General features: G+C 38.1%; 1 protein-coding gene across 1 annotated transcript in view; it reads right to left on the reverse strand.

Annotated features, from left to right (window-relative positions):
- THSD7A (thrombospondin type 1 domain containing 7A) overlaps window positions 1-16463 on the reverse strand; it is a 484905-nt gene that overhangs the window by 170553 nt on the left and 297889 nt on the right. The window contains exon 5 of the mRNA XM_015095205.4: window positions 1006-1161. Coding sequence (XP_014950691.3) covers window positions 1006-1161 — 156 coding nt within the window. The remainder of the gene's footprint in view (window positions 1-1005; window positions 1162-16463) is intronic.

Here is a 16463-nt window from a genome sequence, read left to right on the forward strand (position 1 = left end):
AGTGTTGCCTTGTCTGACTTTGTATGACAAAATTAGTAAGTCTGTCTATTACTAAGTGAACATACTAGAATCACTAGAAAGCTGTCCTTTGAAACAAAATAGAAAAGTGCTTTCAATTACTAGATCATGGGAAAATCACTCTACCATGCCTACCGCATGGGAAACAACTGCATTTATTCTACTTTCAGATATAACATTTGCATCATAAAAGTAATAGTCATTATTTGTTTATCTTAAAATAATAAGGAGTTCTATTTATTAGGTACTAGCTACTAGCTCGGAGAAGGTAATGGCACTCCACTCCAGTACTCTTGCCTGGAAAATCCCATGGACGGAGCAACCTGGTGGGCTGTAGTCCATGGGGTCGCTAAGAGTCAGACACGACTGAATGACTTCACTTTCATTTTTCACTTTCATGCATTGGAGAAGGAAATGGCAACCTACTCCAGTGTTCTTGCCTGGAGAATCCCAGGGACGGGGGAGCCTGGTGAACTGTCGTCTATGGGGTTGCACAGACTCGGACACGACTGAAGAGACTTAGCAGCAACAGCAGCAGCAGCTACTAACTATGAAATAAATGCTTTATGTTTTATCTCCTCGGATCTTTAAAGAAAACATGGGTGCTGGATCAGATTACATCACTTTTACAGATAAGGAGATAAAGACTTAACACTAATTAACTTATCTAAACAGTAGAGGACAGAACAGGTTTTCCAGTTCTGGTCAGTATGACACCATAGCTCATCTTAACCACTGCACCAACTGCCTTAGATGTTCTCCATCTGTGGTCTAAAATAATAAGCATCTTGCTTATATTCTGCAGTTTTTATCTTCCGGTATTATCACCAGAGTGGGTTTATACTTCTTTTGTAATTAGTACTCTTTAGCCATTCTAGAAAATACTGTCAACAAATGATCACAGGAACATGCAGAAGCGTTTGTTAATAATTCATTGTTTGACTCCATTGATGGGAGTTTCAAGCATGCCACTTTAGTATTACATACCTTTTTTGCCTTGCTGGTCATTGCAGTTTTCATAAGTGCAAGGTCCCCAAGCTGTCCAAGGTGAAACCTCACATTCAATAGGACAGGGAATGTGGCACAGCTGAGTCGTGTTAGGGACAGGGCCAGTGCATGATTTCAAGTCCACTGGTTTGGGGGCTGTTTGGAGACAAAGAGAGATCCCTTAAGCATTAAATGTAGTACTGGTCAATAATATGATTCTTCTATGTGTATGAAGAAGGAAAAATGCTTAGAGAAGTGTCACCAAGACATTACTTCAATGCTTCTCAGCTCCATCCTGAGAATAAAAGGAGAAGGAGAAGGGGGAAAAGGAAGCAATGTAGTGTCGTCAAAGGAAACTGGGCTAGAAGTCCTAAAATTGTTTAATCTCCAGCTTCACCACAATAATGCTGAGTCTAATATTCCCAGCCAATAAAACAATACTTATGGCCAATTTTATTTCTAAAATTTTATAGTCAGATCCTAAAAATGTAGAATTTACTTTGCAGGACTAAACAGAGTAGGAAGGGAAGTAAATGTCTATGGAAAATCTCCACTGAGTGCCTTGTGGCACAACAGTCTCCGTTCCCTTTTGGCCCACAGAAAGGTACCTGGTGGATATGACGAAGGACCAAAAGGGGCATCTCTGCCTCCAACTGCATGACTCACCAGGTCCTTTCCAGAACTTTCAAGAGTACACCACCTGCGGATGTGATCCAAAGCTCAGAACTGCTAAAGGGACTAATTTATAAATGTCCACGTATGTTCATGAGTTGATCAATGAACTGTGGATAAATACTGCTAGCTCGTGCTTCTTTCTTCCTTTGATGACTGCAATTTGGCTATTTTGTACAACACACACATTTGACAGTTAATGTCAGACGGTGTCCATAGTTCTGGTTAAAAATGACTAAGTGAGAAAGATACTTGAAGCTATAAAGACATTAGAAGAGAATCAAGTTTACTACTGTCATAAAAATTTAAAGAAGCAAATGTCTTAGACACACATTTCCTTTAATGACAGCTAGCTTCTGTTATAGTCTGATACTCTGAAAAGCCCATCCGCATAGCACAAAAAGCCTGACATAATAAGAGATTTAACTCTTAGGTTCTTTATGTAAAAGTGAAGTGAAAATCACTCAGTAGTGTCCAACTCTTTGTGACCCCATGGACAATACAATCCATGGAATTCTTCAGGCCAGAATACTGGAGTGGGTAGCCTTTCCCTTCTCCAGGGGATCTTCCCAACCCAGGGATTGAACCTAGGTCTTCCCTATTGCAGGCAGCTAAGCCAGCAGGGAAGCCCATTGTAAAGGACTATCAAATTCTAATTACATGGGATTGCATATAGATGCTCATAATATCCCAACTTTTAAATAAAAATATTCAATATATCTGCTTGTAGTTTAAACATTAAAGCAAACTATAGGTACGTGCATATCCCTCAACTTTCTACATACAGAAACACACACAATTATAAAGGCTAGTATATTAACCCTCTTTCTGCCACAGTTTTCAGTTCTGAAAAATATTCTACAGAGTTTTCCTCCAAGAAGTACTTATTTCCCTCCCTTCTCAGTCACAGCCCTCCCCGCCTCCCCTCCCATACACAGTGAACTGAAAATAAATGACTGGGCATCCCAAACTTGCTTAACATGAGCACCATGAGCATTCTCACTTAGGTTTATCAGAATTGCTACTAATTTGTATTGTAACATTTGCCAAAGCCAAAAATGATTAACTGGATTGCTTTCTAACAGTGAAAGTGCTTGGTTCAGTAATGACAGAAAATACAGAAATAAAGGCTTCATTTGTCTGAATATAAAAAAAATGATACCGATAATATGTATCTCACATAAAATGATTTGTTTTGAATATTCTTACAGGCATAAGAATCTTGGGATGGTTGATTTCATGTGGCAACTTGCCTGGGCTAAGGGAGGGTGAAGCACTGTTTCTGGGTGTGTCTGTGAGGTCATTTCTGGAAGAGACTGGCATTTGAATCAGGAGACTAAAGTAGACTTTCCTCACCACTGTGGGTGGGGCATCATTCAATCCACTGAGGTCTGAATAGAACAAAAAAAGTGAAGGAAGGTCCATTTTCTCTCTTCCTCATCTGGGATATCTATCTTCTGCTCTTGGACATCAGAATTCCTGGTTCTGGGAAACCAGAAAGTACACCAGTGGCCTTCTTCCCAGGATTCTGGGAGCCGATTCCTATAAAGTACTTATTTACAACCTATTGGTTCTGTTTCTCCAGAGAACCTTGACTAACTAAGTCTATAATACATAGAAAAACTCCTATAACTTCAAGTTAACGTAAGTAATTCCTTCATTTGTGGAATCTTTCAGTGAAAATGGTAGTCACTCAATCCTGTCCGACTCTTTGTGACCCCATAGACTGTAGCCCACCAGGCTCCTCTGTCCATGGGATTCTCCAGGCAAGAATACTGGAGTTGATGGCCATTCCCTTTCTCCAGGGATCTTCATGACTCAGGGATCGAATCCTGGTCTCCTGCATTGCAGGCAGATTTAAATTAGTGCTTATATGTATACTTACCTGAAAAGTCTCGGTGTTTTACTTTCAGTGAACTAAAAGTAACTTTATGGTTCGGTGTTATACAGTTTTGGAAATTAGAGATGGAAAGTATACAATAGTGAGCACTATTAGAGCCTGAAGAAATTTATTTTACATAAAAAGTTGAAAACTTTAGGAGGAAACTAGTTTTTTTTTTTTTTTAATTAAGGAAACAGAGAAAAACATTAATTCCTGGCCATTTTTCTAAAGTTTAATTTTAACTTGGTGTGTTTTGAGTAAACAAAGAAGAATAATTGCTCACAATTCTTTAACTACTAAGAAAGAAATATGATGAATAAAGGCTTTAGGAAGTATTGCTTGAAGCAAAATATGCTTAACAATCTTCTGCTAAGCTGGCCAACTCAACACAGAGATAATACAGTTCTTGAAAAACAGTGCCAACTAAAAATTGGCACTTGCCATCTGCCTCTTCAAGGATTAAACACAAGCTGCTGTGACAGCTGACCTTCAACACACTCTGAAAGGGGTTCAGTGTGGAGACCCAGAAGGAGGCTCTCTGTGCTCTGGATAAAACTAACAGAACAGGCTTTCAGATAGATATTTTCAGAAGATTTTATGAGTCCACTTCTTGCATCTCCTCATATCTAGAAAAACACTAAAATCCTTTATAGTGACATCTGCTCCTTATGATTAGCAGCAACCTACCGAGTGTGCCAAAAAATATATACTGACCTTCTCCCCTGCCTCTTTGGAGGTTTCTCAGAGCGATCTAAAATGCTGTCTCCTGGGCTATAGTCCTCATTTACCCCAAATAAAACTTAATTCACAACTTTCACACTGTGCATTTTTTTCAGTTGATAAAAGCCTCAATTTCATAGAAAACTTTCTATCTATCTTTCATTAACCAAATAAACACAGGGCGAGAATATGTATTTGTGTATGATTCTATTCCTTTGGTGATTTTCATTGTAGATTTTCTTATCCAGTATATGCTGATGTTTATTTTTCCATTTTCAATTTTTTTTATTTAAGAAAAGATACTGTAAATAAATGTATTCAGCCAGTTTTACAAATATGAATCACACAATTGTTGATCTAACTGATTGGGTTCTGTCTTAGACCTTCTCTGGCATACAAAGAGGTGGCAAATTGGGGCTACCACTTCAAGCCTCATGCCCAGTATACAGACTGACGGGTGGAGGTAACCAGGATGAAACCATCAGGGAAAGTAAGAGGAGGTTTGGGTAGTGAGAGCATAGATTCAGCAGAGTCAACTCTATGCCTTTAAACAGTATATGCTGATTAATGTAAATCACAGTTATGAGCTGAACTCTTCAAAAGCTGTCTTTTTAAAATTTTTTGCAAGGGCCCAAGATTTATCTATAAAGAACAGACAGAAGATCTTATTAGGTTCTGGATTAATCTGTGAGATATAATTCCTACAGTTTTATATTATATAATATAGTATTTATTGCTGATCCCTTATTCTCAAACATTGAGAACTAAATTTTTTAGCACGGCCCAGTCCTCATTCTTCCAGTATAAGGTCCAAAGAAGTATACATTAGATTTTTTTAAGTCTTATTGTTGATCTCTTGAAAATAAAGGAGATATTTTATTGTTCTCATATGACTTAAAGGGTTTTTAATTATATGTACTCTGTATGCTTCACAAGGTCATAAAAAAATTTTATTTTCTAGACTTAATAAAGCAATTTTTGTAGGTCTGAAACATTTTGCATTTGTATAGAGCATTACAACAGACAAAAATTCCTTATAGGAGATAAACTTAATCATTTGTTTCCAGTAATGAGGCCAATATGGTATTGTGAAAATATACTCTCTGTATAATCCCTAAGAGTAGTGAATATGTAATTTTTTTCAAATTAAATGCCTTATTCTGAGATAACTATAGCTTCACATGAAATTGTAATTTCACAGAGATCCTGCATATTCTTTACCCAGTTTCTCCCATTAGACCTCACAAAACTATAGTATAATACCACAACCAGAGTATTGATATTGATATTGATACAACTAGGATACATGTACTGGGTTGAATAGTATTCCCCTCTCCACCCTGCCTCAAATTCGTGTCTTCTAGAAGCTCAGAACATGACCTTATTTGGATATAAGGTCACTGCAATAATTAGCTAATGAGGTCCTACTGGACTCAGGTAAGTCTTAACTCCAGTGACTGTTGTCCTTATGAGAAGGCCATGTGACGACACAAAGGAAAAAAAGGAACTGCTATACCATAGAGAGAGATTAGAGTGACGTAGCTACAAAGACTGCCTACATCCACTTTGTCCGTAATCTTACAGGGAAACAATTCAGTCTTCCGCCATTAAGTATAACATTAGCTACAGGTTTTTGTATATGATCTTTACCAAGTTGAGGATGTTTCTTTCTAGTCCTATTTTTCTGAGAGTTTTTATGATAAATGGGTGGTGATTTTTGCCCAGTGCTTTTTCTCCACTGACTGATATTATCGTGAACTTTTGCTCATTAGCCTGTTAATGTGGTGGATTATATGAACTGATTTTTCCAGTACTGAACTGGCCATGTTTCCCTGAGTAAACTGTACTTGGTCCTAGTCTTCAATTCTTAGAATGTATAACTGAATTCTGTTTGCTAATATTTTGCTATGGGTTTCTGTATCTGTATTTATGAGGGGTTAGGGGCTGCAGTTTCCTTTTCACCCTCCTAGCTTGCTCTTTGTTCCTTCTTTTACTGCTGTCTGGATAAAAGTTTCCTATTCCATATTCAGTGAGTTACAGTAGTTTTCTGGTAATTTTCTTTGCTTTGACATCTAATTTGTCTGGTCGTAATATACCCCATTCCTGCTTTTCTTTGAATAATATTTTCATGATTTATTGTTTTTCATTATTTACTCTCAACCTGGGATATTGCTATATTTGAGGTTTCTTGTTGAATGTGTATAGTTGGGTCGTATTTTCTAACCCACTCTACCAACCAGTGTCACTCCTTACATGTTCAATTTTTTATAGATAGAAAATACATTTTAATTTTCATATGGTGTTGGAAGCAAATACTAACATTGCCTGAATAGGTATCTGTTAGGTCCTTTCAAAATTTGCTCCCATTGGTGTTTCCGGGTGGTTTTCTTCTCTCACCCCAAGTCTGAGACATGGAAGGAAAAGATACACCAAGGGAACTCAGCATTTGTCTTTTCTTGAGTTTTAAAATCTCTAGCTTGTCTGCCTCCTTCTCCATCTTTCAGAGTCATCTGATGCTCTGTTTACTAAAGGATTTTTTTTTTAAATTTAGTGAGAGAATTAGGAAAAATTACATCTTCTCTATCCTCCTGGAAGCAGAAGCCTATATGTTATTTTAAAAATAAAACTTTTCAAATTTATAACTGGGATCACAAGAAAGGAAAATCCTCAAATGATTCCCCAGATCCAGAGCACAAATCCCATATAGTACCAGAATCCTAAAGCTGGCCTTTCCTTTGGGGCATTACTGATCCCAGGTCATACAGCCCGCATATCTAGAGTTCTTTAATTACCAGGGACAAAGGAGGGCATTTTCAGTCAGAACATGCAGTTTAACTCAACAGGCCATCATTAAGGACATTTCTAAAGGACTTTTTCTCATACAAAGGGAAGTGAACAGGAAAGCAGGGACTAAGATGGCAGAGGGAACAGTGACCAAACACAATATTAAACGTGAGAAAGAGCAAGCACTAACTGTAAAAGCATAACTGATGTTTAAACAGGGAGTGTGGTAGGCAGAACAGTGGTCTCCTAAAGATCGCATGCCTAATCCTTGGAATCTGTGGATACATTATCTTAATGGGAAAAAGGACTTTACAGATGTGATTCAGGGTTCAAGCCCTGAGATGAGGAAAGTGTCCTGGGTTATCTAAATCAGCCTAATCTAATCACATGAGTCCTGAAAAGCAGACAACCTTTCCCAGCTGGTCAGAAAGGAGAGATGGGATAAGGAAGAGGGGAGATTCAAAGCATGAGAGGATTTGCCATTTTTGGCTTTGGAGGAAAGGGGTAAAGGCCAAAGAATATGGTCTCTAGAAGCTGGGGACAATCCCCAAATAACAACGAACAAGGAAACAGAGATCTTGATTCTCCAACTGCATAAAACTGAATTCTGCCAACAACCTGAACGAGCAAGGAGACAAATGTTTCCTTAAAGCCTTTAGAAAGGAATATGGCTCTACCAAAACTCTGATTTTAGCCAAGTGAGACCCATGTCAGACTTCTGACCTACAGAACTAGAAGATAAAACATTCAGTTTGCAGTCATTTGTTATAGTAGTTATAGAAATCTAATATAGACAGTTACAAATAGCAATATAGAACCAAAATACAAGACTATATAATATCTAAGCTGGTGAAGGGTATTCAGAGGTAAGATAGTTTACAGCCCTTGGCAAGGTTAGCATATTAATTATAGATTATATTCATTTGGGTCTGGGCTTTATTATTTTAAGGTAATCTCTTTATATAAATAGGATAAGAATATATAACTTCTAAACCAAAGGAAACAACATAACAATAATAAAACTGTTGTAATAAATTTAAAGGAAGGCAAGAAAGAAGAAACAAAGAAACAGAAAAAAATGAAACAAAGAGAATAAGATGGAAGAAATGAATACAAGCGGATAGTCCATTAAAAGCCAAAGACTATGAGAGTTAATAGAAAAATAAAATCTGAAATGACACTTTATATATACTAGTTTACCCCAAAACTTATATGTTTGACAAACCAAGTGCTGAAGAAGGTGCAAAGCAGCCGCAACAGTTAAACACCGCTTCTAGAAAACTAGGTTGTTTTCAACATTTGGGAAAATAACTTGAAATATTCTTCTCAGATGTTTGAAGACAGGCTTACTCCCAGGTATATACCTTGGAAAAAGTCATCAGACATGATTTACCTCAGGAAATATTGATAAGAATTGTCATTGCAGCATTGTTTATAACTGAAAATATCTAGGAATAACACTCAGGTGTCCAACAAAAAGGGAATGGATTTTAAATTATGGTGTCAATACTACTGTGTCAATACAATGTTATGCAGAGGTGCAGATAAAACTATAGTACAATCACCACTAAGATGAAATGCACCAGTGTATCAGAGTGAAGAAAGCAAACCAAAGAAGAATATACGAAATGATACTTTTCATATAAAGTTTTAAAAAGCAAGCATTATCATCATGTTTGGGGATAAATATGTATCTGAAAAAGAGGGAGTGGCCACCACTGTCTGTGAACTGGCTTGGTCTTTTCAGCTAGGCTCTGATGGAGTAAGACAAAACATAAGACTACTTCACTGTCTAAGTGAAAACAAGGTCACCATAGGAACCACCAAAATATCAACTATTCCCATCTGCCAGCTAATTAAGTGTGAGGTCTGCCTCTTTATCTATTACAGTTTTGGTCTCCTTCTAGACCCGACTGAAGTGACTTAGCAGCAGCAGTCTTTGCTACTTTCCAGTAAGGTTTATTAAGATAAACCTGGTTATAGAATCACACTTGCCTCCTTATAGCATTCAATCCACAGCAAAGTCCACTTATTTAAACTCTCCTAAAATAATTACTTAACTGAAGCCCAAATGCTAATATAAGTGCTTTCTGACACTCCTACTGAGATGCCTACGGTTTTGTCCAGGTGTGAGTGCACCCTTGCTGCAAAAAGTAATAAATCCAACTTGTTCAAACACAAGTGTGTTCCTGGTGGTCTCTGGCTGAAAAGCGTGGACATGTAAAATATATAAGAAAAAGCAAGGAATGTCAAACATCAAATTCAGAATAGGAGCCCCACCTGCGGATGGAGTACATGTGACTTATTTAATAACAAATGCTTACTGGCATTTACAATGTGCTAGGCAATGTTATGGTTCCCCAAGTACTTAACAAATATTAAGTCATATAATTTTCACAAAACCCCATGGGATCGGTATTTCAGTTATCCCCCTTTGGGGTGGTGGTGGTGGATAATTATTCCCAAATGGGGAAACTGAGTATGGAAAGGTTAAATAACTTTCCCAAAGTCATATGTCTAGGAAACAGAGTTAGATCCACATTTGGGCAGTCTGGCTCCATGATCTTCAGTGTGTACCTCTAAGTACTACCCCTTGTGATCTTGGAAGGATAAATGAGGAAGTTTCAGTAAACACACACACACACACACACACACACACAGGCGAATACATCTGAAATAGGCCATAATGTATTAAAATACAGTTGATGTGGATTATTAATATTATGTCTATATGTCGTAACAGTGAAAGTAACAGTTGCTCAGTCAAGTCCAACTCTTCCTGATCCCTGTGGCCCACCAGGCTCCTCTGTCCATGGAATTCTCCAGGCAAGAATCCTGGAGTGGGTAGCCATTCCCTTCTTCAGGGGATGTTCCCAACCCAAGGACTGAAAATGGTTCTCCTGGATTGCAGGTGGATTCTTTACCGACTGAGGCACCAGGGAAGTCATAACAGTAAAATGAGGCTATCAAGATAATCCAACATCAGGCTTTGTGGCCAGTAAGTGAAAATTAACGTGACTTTCAAACATCAGTTGGGAATGAAACTAAATTTTCATTCTACAAGGTATCAAGAACTGGCTATCCAATTATTAATAAATTACTATTAACATGGGATGTTCTGTGCTTATATTAATTATAATAGTAAATAATAGTAAATACTTACATTGAATTCACTAAATAAATCACAGCAATCTCATGAAGTAGGTACAACTGTAGCAACCCCAAGTTTGAAGATGAGGAAACTGAGGCACACAGAGTTTAAGTAATTTGCCTAAGGTCACAGGCTAATTAGTGGCAGCCAATATCTGACTTTAGCAACCATGCCCTTACCCATTTTGCTATATACTATGATATGACAATTAAGACATGTTCTTCCCCCATTTTTCACCCCAAACTCCTGGAAGTCTATAATATGAAGTGTGGCTTGACTAGGAGACATAATGTATCTTTTAAACAGTCTATTTAGTTACTGCTGTGGGGGGTGACAGAAGAAATTGGGAGTGATATTCATTTGGCAAACATGTCCTCAGTATTTTAATAAGAAACATTTTAGATTCTCATCTATTTTTTAATACAAAATTTTTAAAGCTAAATAAGTTTTGTTCTGATGCCTAAAAATATACCAAATATGTTATTTTAAACTTTTTATCATGAAAATATATATTTTGAATCTCAAAACATTTTAAATGACAGATTTCACACCCAGCATACTTCACATCTGTATGTACAATGATATGCCTCCTCTGAGTCATTCAAAAGATATATTGAGGTTCAAAGGTTGAAAAAATGCAATAGGTTTAATAATTCATTCATCCATTTAGAAAATGGCTAAGAATTTTACATAAAGTCTCCTGATACTGTATTCATTATCCATTGCCTTCCTTGAAAATCTTATCTTTTTCTTAAAATAGCATTGTTTCCTCAAACAAGCTTATTTGATTGCAAATTCACAATTATAAGGAAATTCTCTTGGGTTTAAGTCTTGGTTTCTGTGTAGGAACTGACCAAACACCATTATTAAATACAAAGGTGCCTAATAATGAAAGAGATTCCAAAGATCTACACATAAAATCAGTTACAAATGGCTTTCCTTTCCTTTGTTCTTATTTTGTTCAATGTATTAAAATTTGTACTAGATGCCAACTAGATGCCAAAAGCGCTGCCATTGTATTGAGAACCTTTTGCCCAAGGGTGCTAGAGGGTCAATGGCAGTGGCAATGATGATATGTTTTTCTTATTATAAGTATGTGTTAGTAATTTAGGGTCTCTGTATCCAAAGTAGTTTTAATTCCATGAAGGTTCTACTGATGGTTTACTCAACATCCACTTACATGACAGCTAGAGGCACAATAAAGAACTTATGTCAAGCAAATAAAGTCTTTATTCTGAAAATTAATCAAATTCTACTTGTATCAGCGATTGCTTAAAGCTTTTTGAAGATGTTCTTGTTACTAAACTTTATCACAGAAAATTTCTTTTATCTTTCACAGGCTGCTACAGTTAATGAGGACATGAAACCTATTTTCTTTTTAATAATAGAAGGCATTGTTTGTAAGATAATGTACTTATACTTTAATCAATTTTGCAACCATATTTAAAATGGTTGAGAATTATCTTTCAGTCTTTAATGTACTTTGAAGCTCACTGCCAGTCCTTTCTGGCTATGATTAATTCATTATAGAGCTACCGTTTTGGATTAATCATTTCTTAAATTAACACAAGACATATACTTTATTTATGAAGCACACAAGTCTTGAGTTCATTTTCTACACCATAATTAATATTTTCAGTATCTGATGGACCTATCACTGCTTCTATGAAGTTTATGAACTGATAACCATGATTTTCATCTCCAGCCCATCCTGTTTGACCTAACTCACCTCCTCTTTGTGCTTGTTTATCTTTGCCATTTGGATAACCTCTTGAATCAAATCAAAACATTTGACTGAGGTCACAAAACATTATCCAGCTTTTTCTTTCCTTATATTAGACAATTTCAGAACAAAGCTGTTTGAATGGTCCCTGTGTTTGAAACTGTGGTATATTTACATTTATCTAATTTATCTGTTTAATCTTTGGGGCTTAAAGTCTAGGCTTGCTCTGTTATTGTTGTTGTTTAGTTGCTTAGTCTCGTCCGATTCTTTTGCGACCCCATGGACGGTAGCCCACCAGGCTCCTCTGTCTATGGGATTTCCAGGAAAAAATACTTAAGAGGGTTGCCATTTCCCTTCTTCAGGGGATTTTCCTGATCCAGGGATCAAACCCACATATCCTGCACAGGCAGGTAGATTCTTTACTACTGAATCACCAGGGAAGCTCCTCTAGACTCACTCTATCTTTTTTTTTTTTTTTAATTTTTTAATTTTAATTGAAGGCTAATTACTTTACAATATTGTACTGGTTTTGCCATACATTGACATGAATCCGCCATGGGTGCACATGTGTTCCACATCCTGAAACCCCCTCCCACCTCCCTCCCCATCCCATCCCTCTGGATCCTTCCAGTATACCAGCCCTGAGCACCCTGTCTCATGCATTGAACCTGGACTGGCGATTCATTTCACATATGATAGTATACATGTTTCAATGCCATTCTCCTAAATCATCCCACCCTTGCCCTCTCCCAAAGAGTCCAAAAGACTCTTCTATACATCTGTGTCTCTTTTGCTGTCTCGCATGAAGGGTTATCATTACCATCTTTCTAAATTCCATATATATGCATTAGAATACTGTATTGGTGTTTTTCTTTCTGGCTTACTTCACTCTGTATAATAGGCTCCAGTTTTATCCACCCCATTGGAAATGACTCAAATGTATTCTTTTTTTAAAATTTTATTTATTTATTTTTAATTTTACTTTATTTTACTTTCCTGTATTGGTTTTGCCATATATTGACATGAATCTGCCACGGGTGTACATGTATTCTTTTTAATGGCTGAATAATACTCCATTGTATATATGTACCACAGCTTTCTTATCCTTTCATCTGTTGATGGACATCTAGGTTGCGTCCATGTCCTGGCTATTATAAACAGTGCTGCGAAGAACATTGGGGTACACGTATCTCTTTCAATTCTGGTTTCCTTGGTGTGCATGCCCAGCAGTGGGATTGCTGGGTCATATGGCAGTTTTTTAAGGAATCTCCACACTGTTTTCCATAGTGATTGTACTAGTTTGCATCTTGGTTTAACAGTCAAGTAAAAGGTACACTGAATACATTTCATACATTTAGATAAGGTTGTTCCCAAATATTCCTGTAAAGAATACCTAGGTCCAGATTAAAATAAGAAAAGAACATTTTTCTTTCTTTTCTTCTCAGCTGTATATTCTAGTTTTAACTTTTCAATTATGGGTGTTGAGGAGACTGATGGTGGCGAAAAGAGCTAGTCCATGAACACCATTGGCACTGTCAACTGGACAGACTGGGCAGACTTCTAAGAAAGCCATCTTCTATAAAGGACTCCACCCACCCTCCAGCTGGTGTGCTGTTTGAGTGCTGCCTGTCAGGAGAGTAAGGGGGGGACCAAGTGATGGGCTTATTACTGTTTTTGCCTCCAGCCTTCACTCTGCTCTGTTGGTACCAGGGACAGGACTGCCAGGTCCCTTCCTACTTCTCTTAGGAATTTTCACTCCATCTCACAGGGGTTGTTCCTTTGCCCTGGTGCCTCTGTTCCTTGAATCCTATATCATTGTCATCTTAGCACACAGAAACTGCTTTAAGCATCTAGCCTCTGAATGAGCTCTCTCCTGGTTTCAAGGGCTGACTGATGCAGGTTGTTCTCTATTTAGGGACTCCGAGTGGTCAATTTAGGGAACTGCAGAGAGAGCTCCATATGCCTATGCTCACAATGCCATACTGCCTAGAGAACAACTATCCTTGTGTCTTGACTCAAATAAAACACTGTTAAGTATTTATAGGGACAAACATATGTCAGGTAATTTCTCTTGGTGACCCTTATTCCTACAAAACAAGGACATTTAAAAATACAGGGGACTGTTCAAAATATATATCTTCATGGCAATGCCAATCATGTTAGGATTTAAATTTCACAAACTTTATCAACAGCTTGATGAGGACATCACTCTCCTACCATGAGGATGTACCATCTGTTGCAACTACAGATACAGAAGGCTTTTTTCTCCCCCCACCTGCTTTTTTTTCAAACGGGACCTGTTGTAGAATAATCTATATAAAAGTTACTCTAAAATCTTCCACAGTATTATTGACTCAAATTCCCATTTACAATGCCCCTAACCTAATGAAAACATTAACAAATATTGTAAATTAAAATACGCAGATGTTTGGAGCCTGTATTGTTATCCACAATATAATGACAGAGAACCTTAGCAGTTAGAATTTCAAAGAACTGCAACTATGGTTTCAGAAACAGCTATTAAAAAGTCAGAACATCTAATCAAAGAAGGCCTGTAAACAGCTCTGCAGAGCTGAGCTGCTCCAAATAGAATTGTTCTGATGACCAAGGGTGATAATCTGCAAGGGCTGCCATAACAAGATACCACAGAGGAGGTGACTAGAACAACAGCAGCGTATTTGCTCACAGTTCCAGAGACTGCAAGTCCTGGACAGGGGTGCAGGCAGGGTCCCTGAGGCCTTTCTTCTGGTGGCCTTCTCACTGCCCGCACACCATCTTTTCTCTGTGTGCTCATCACTGGTGTCTTCCTCTTCTTCTCAGGATGCCAGTCCTAGTAGATTAGGGCCCCACCCTTTTGATCTCATTTAACCAAAATTATTTCTTTAAAGACTTATTTCTTTATCTCCAAGAAAAGTCACATTAGGGTTACAGCTTTAACAAATGCATTTGGGGAAGGGGATACAATTCAGTCCATAATACCAAGCTTAATGGGATATTGAAGGAAAAAATAATTTGGGATAATGACTTAAGCATAGTCACATTCACTGGCATAATTGATCAACTTTTCCCTGTTTTTCTGGGGAAAAAAAAAAATCTATGCTAAATTTGTACTAACTCAAGTTTCTCCATAGCAGGTTGCTGCCACTGTTACTGACTACACTTTGTGAAAGTGTTAGTGGCTCAGCTGTGTCTGACTGTTTGTGAACTCATGGACTGTAGCCTACCAGGCTGTGGGATTCTCCAGGCAAGAATACTGGAGTGGGTAGCCATTCCTTTCTCCAGGGGATCTTCCCGACCCAGGGATCAAACCCAGGTCTCCTGCATTGCAGGCCGATTCTTTACTATCTGAGTCACTAAGGAAGCCCAGCTACACCTTATTCAGAAGGAAACAGAGGTGAATAAAATACCTCCAGTATCATATTTTCTGTTTTTCCTGAAATTATTCATTCTTTTCTCAAAACCTCTATCCATAGAACTCCAAGTACAAACTCTCATTTCCTGATCACTGCATAGACAGAAGATGTACCTGACAAAAAGCTTAGAGTTTTATGGCATTTCCTTATAATATCTTGGCTTATAATGTCATTATTAAAAATAAAAGAAAGCTTGAAACACTGAGTCAAAGGCCAAAAGCATGATTTATGGGCAGCCTTGACCTCTAACCTCAAAACTACTTACCACCTACAAATAAGCTATTGTCATGATGAGTCTATTGGATCCATGCCAGCTCAGATTTTCTGACCCATCTAGTTATTTTTGCATATCTCAGATCTGATTCTTCTTCTAATTAATTTTCTCCACTTAATCCTTTGTAACTGTCCCTACATTTGCCCTTACACTTGGTCAGGGCCAGTGTTTGTGAATATTTACTTAAATGAGTCACTCAGCGAATGTTAGCTCAACACCTACTGTGTACCAGGCACATACTGGGACACAAGGATGCTCAGGATTTAGGAGAGAACAAAACAGATAAAGGTGCCAGGCTTCTTGCAGCGGGAATTTTCACTGAAGGAGTGGAGAAACCTAAAAGTAACAGGAAGCTTAGTCAGCTACTAACTGGCATAGCATGGTATACGGCAAAAAGAGCCACAAAGAAAGAAAAAAGAGCAGAGGAAGGGGGTTCGGGAGTGTGAGGGGGAGAGGTGGGCAATTTAAAGTAGGGCGATCACATCTAGCCTCTTCAAGAAAGAGACATTTGAAGTAAGGCTGAGGGAGGGGATGGAGTTTGCCAAGCACTTGTCTGGGGGAAGAACATTCCCGGCAGAAGGTGTGGTCCCGGACCTGCAGAGGAGGCTCAAGGAACTGGAGAAAAAGGAGCAGGAGACAGAGGCATGGGGAGTGGGGTCAGATACAAGAGGCAGGGGAAGGGGATGGATTTACTTGGAGTGAACCACAGCAGAGGCACAGCTTTGAGTGGAGGAGGGACGCAGCCTGACTGCGATTTTAAATGACTGCTTTGCTGCTGTGCCAAGAATGGATTGTGGGGGCCAAGGGACAGAGTAACGCCTGTTAGTGTGCTATTCTAA

The sequence above is a fragment of the Ovis aries genome, chromosome 4, assembly GCF_016772045.2.
Source record: "Ovis aries strain OAR_USU_Benz2616 breed Rambouillet chromosome 4, ARS-UI_Ramb_v3.0, whole genome shotgun sequence".
In the NCBI taxonomy this organism is placed as follows: Eukaryota; Metazoa; Chordata; class Mammalia; order Artiodactyla; family Bovidae; genus Ovis; species Ovis aries.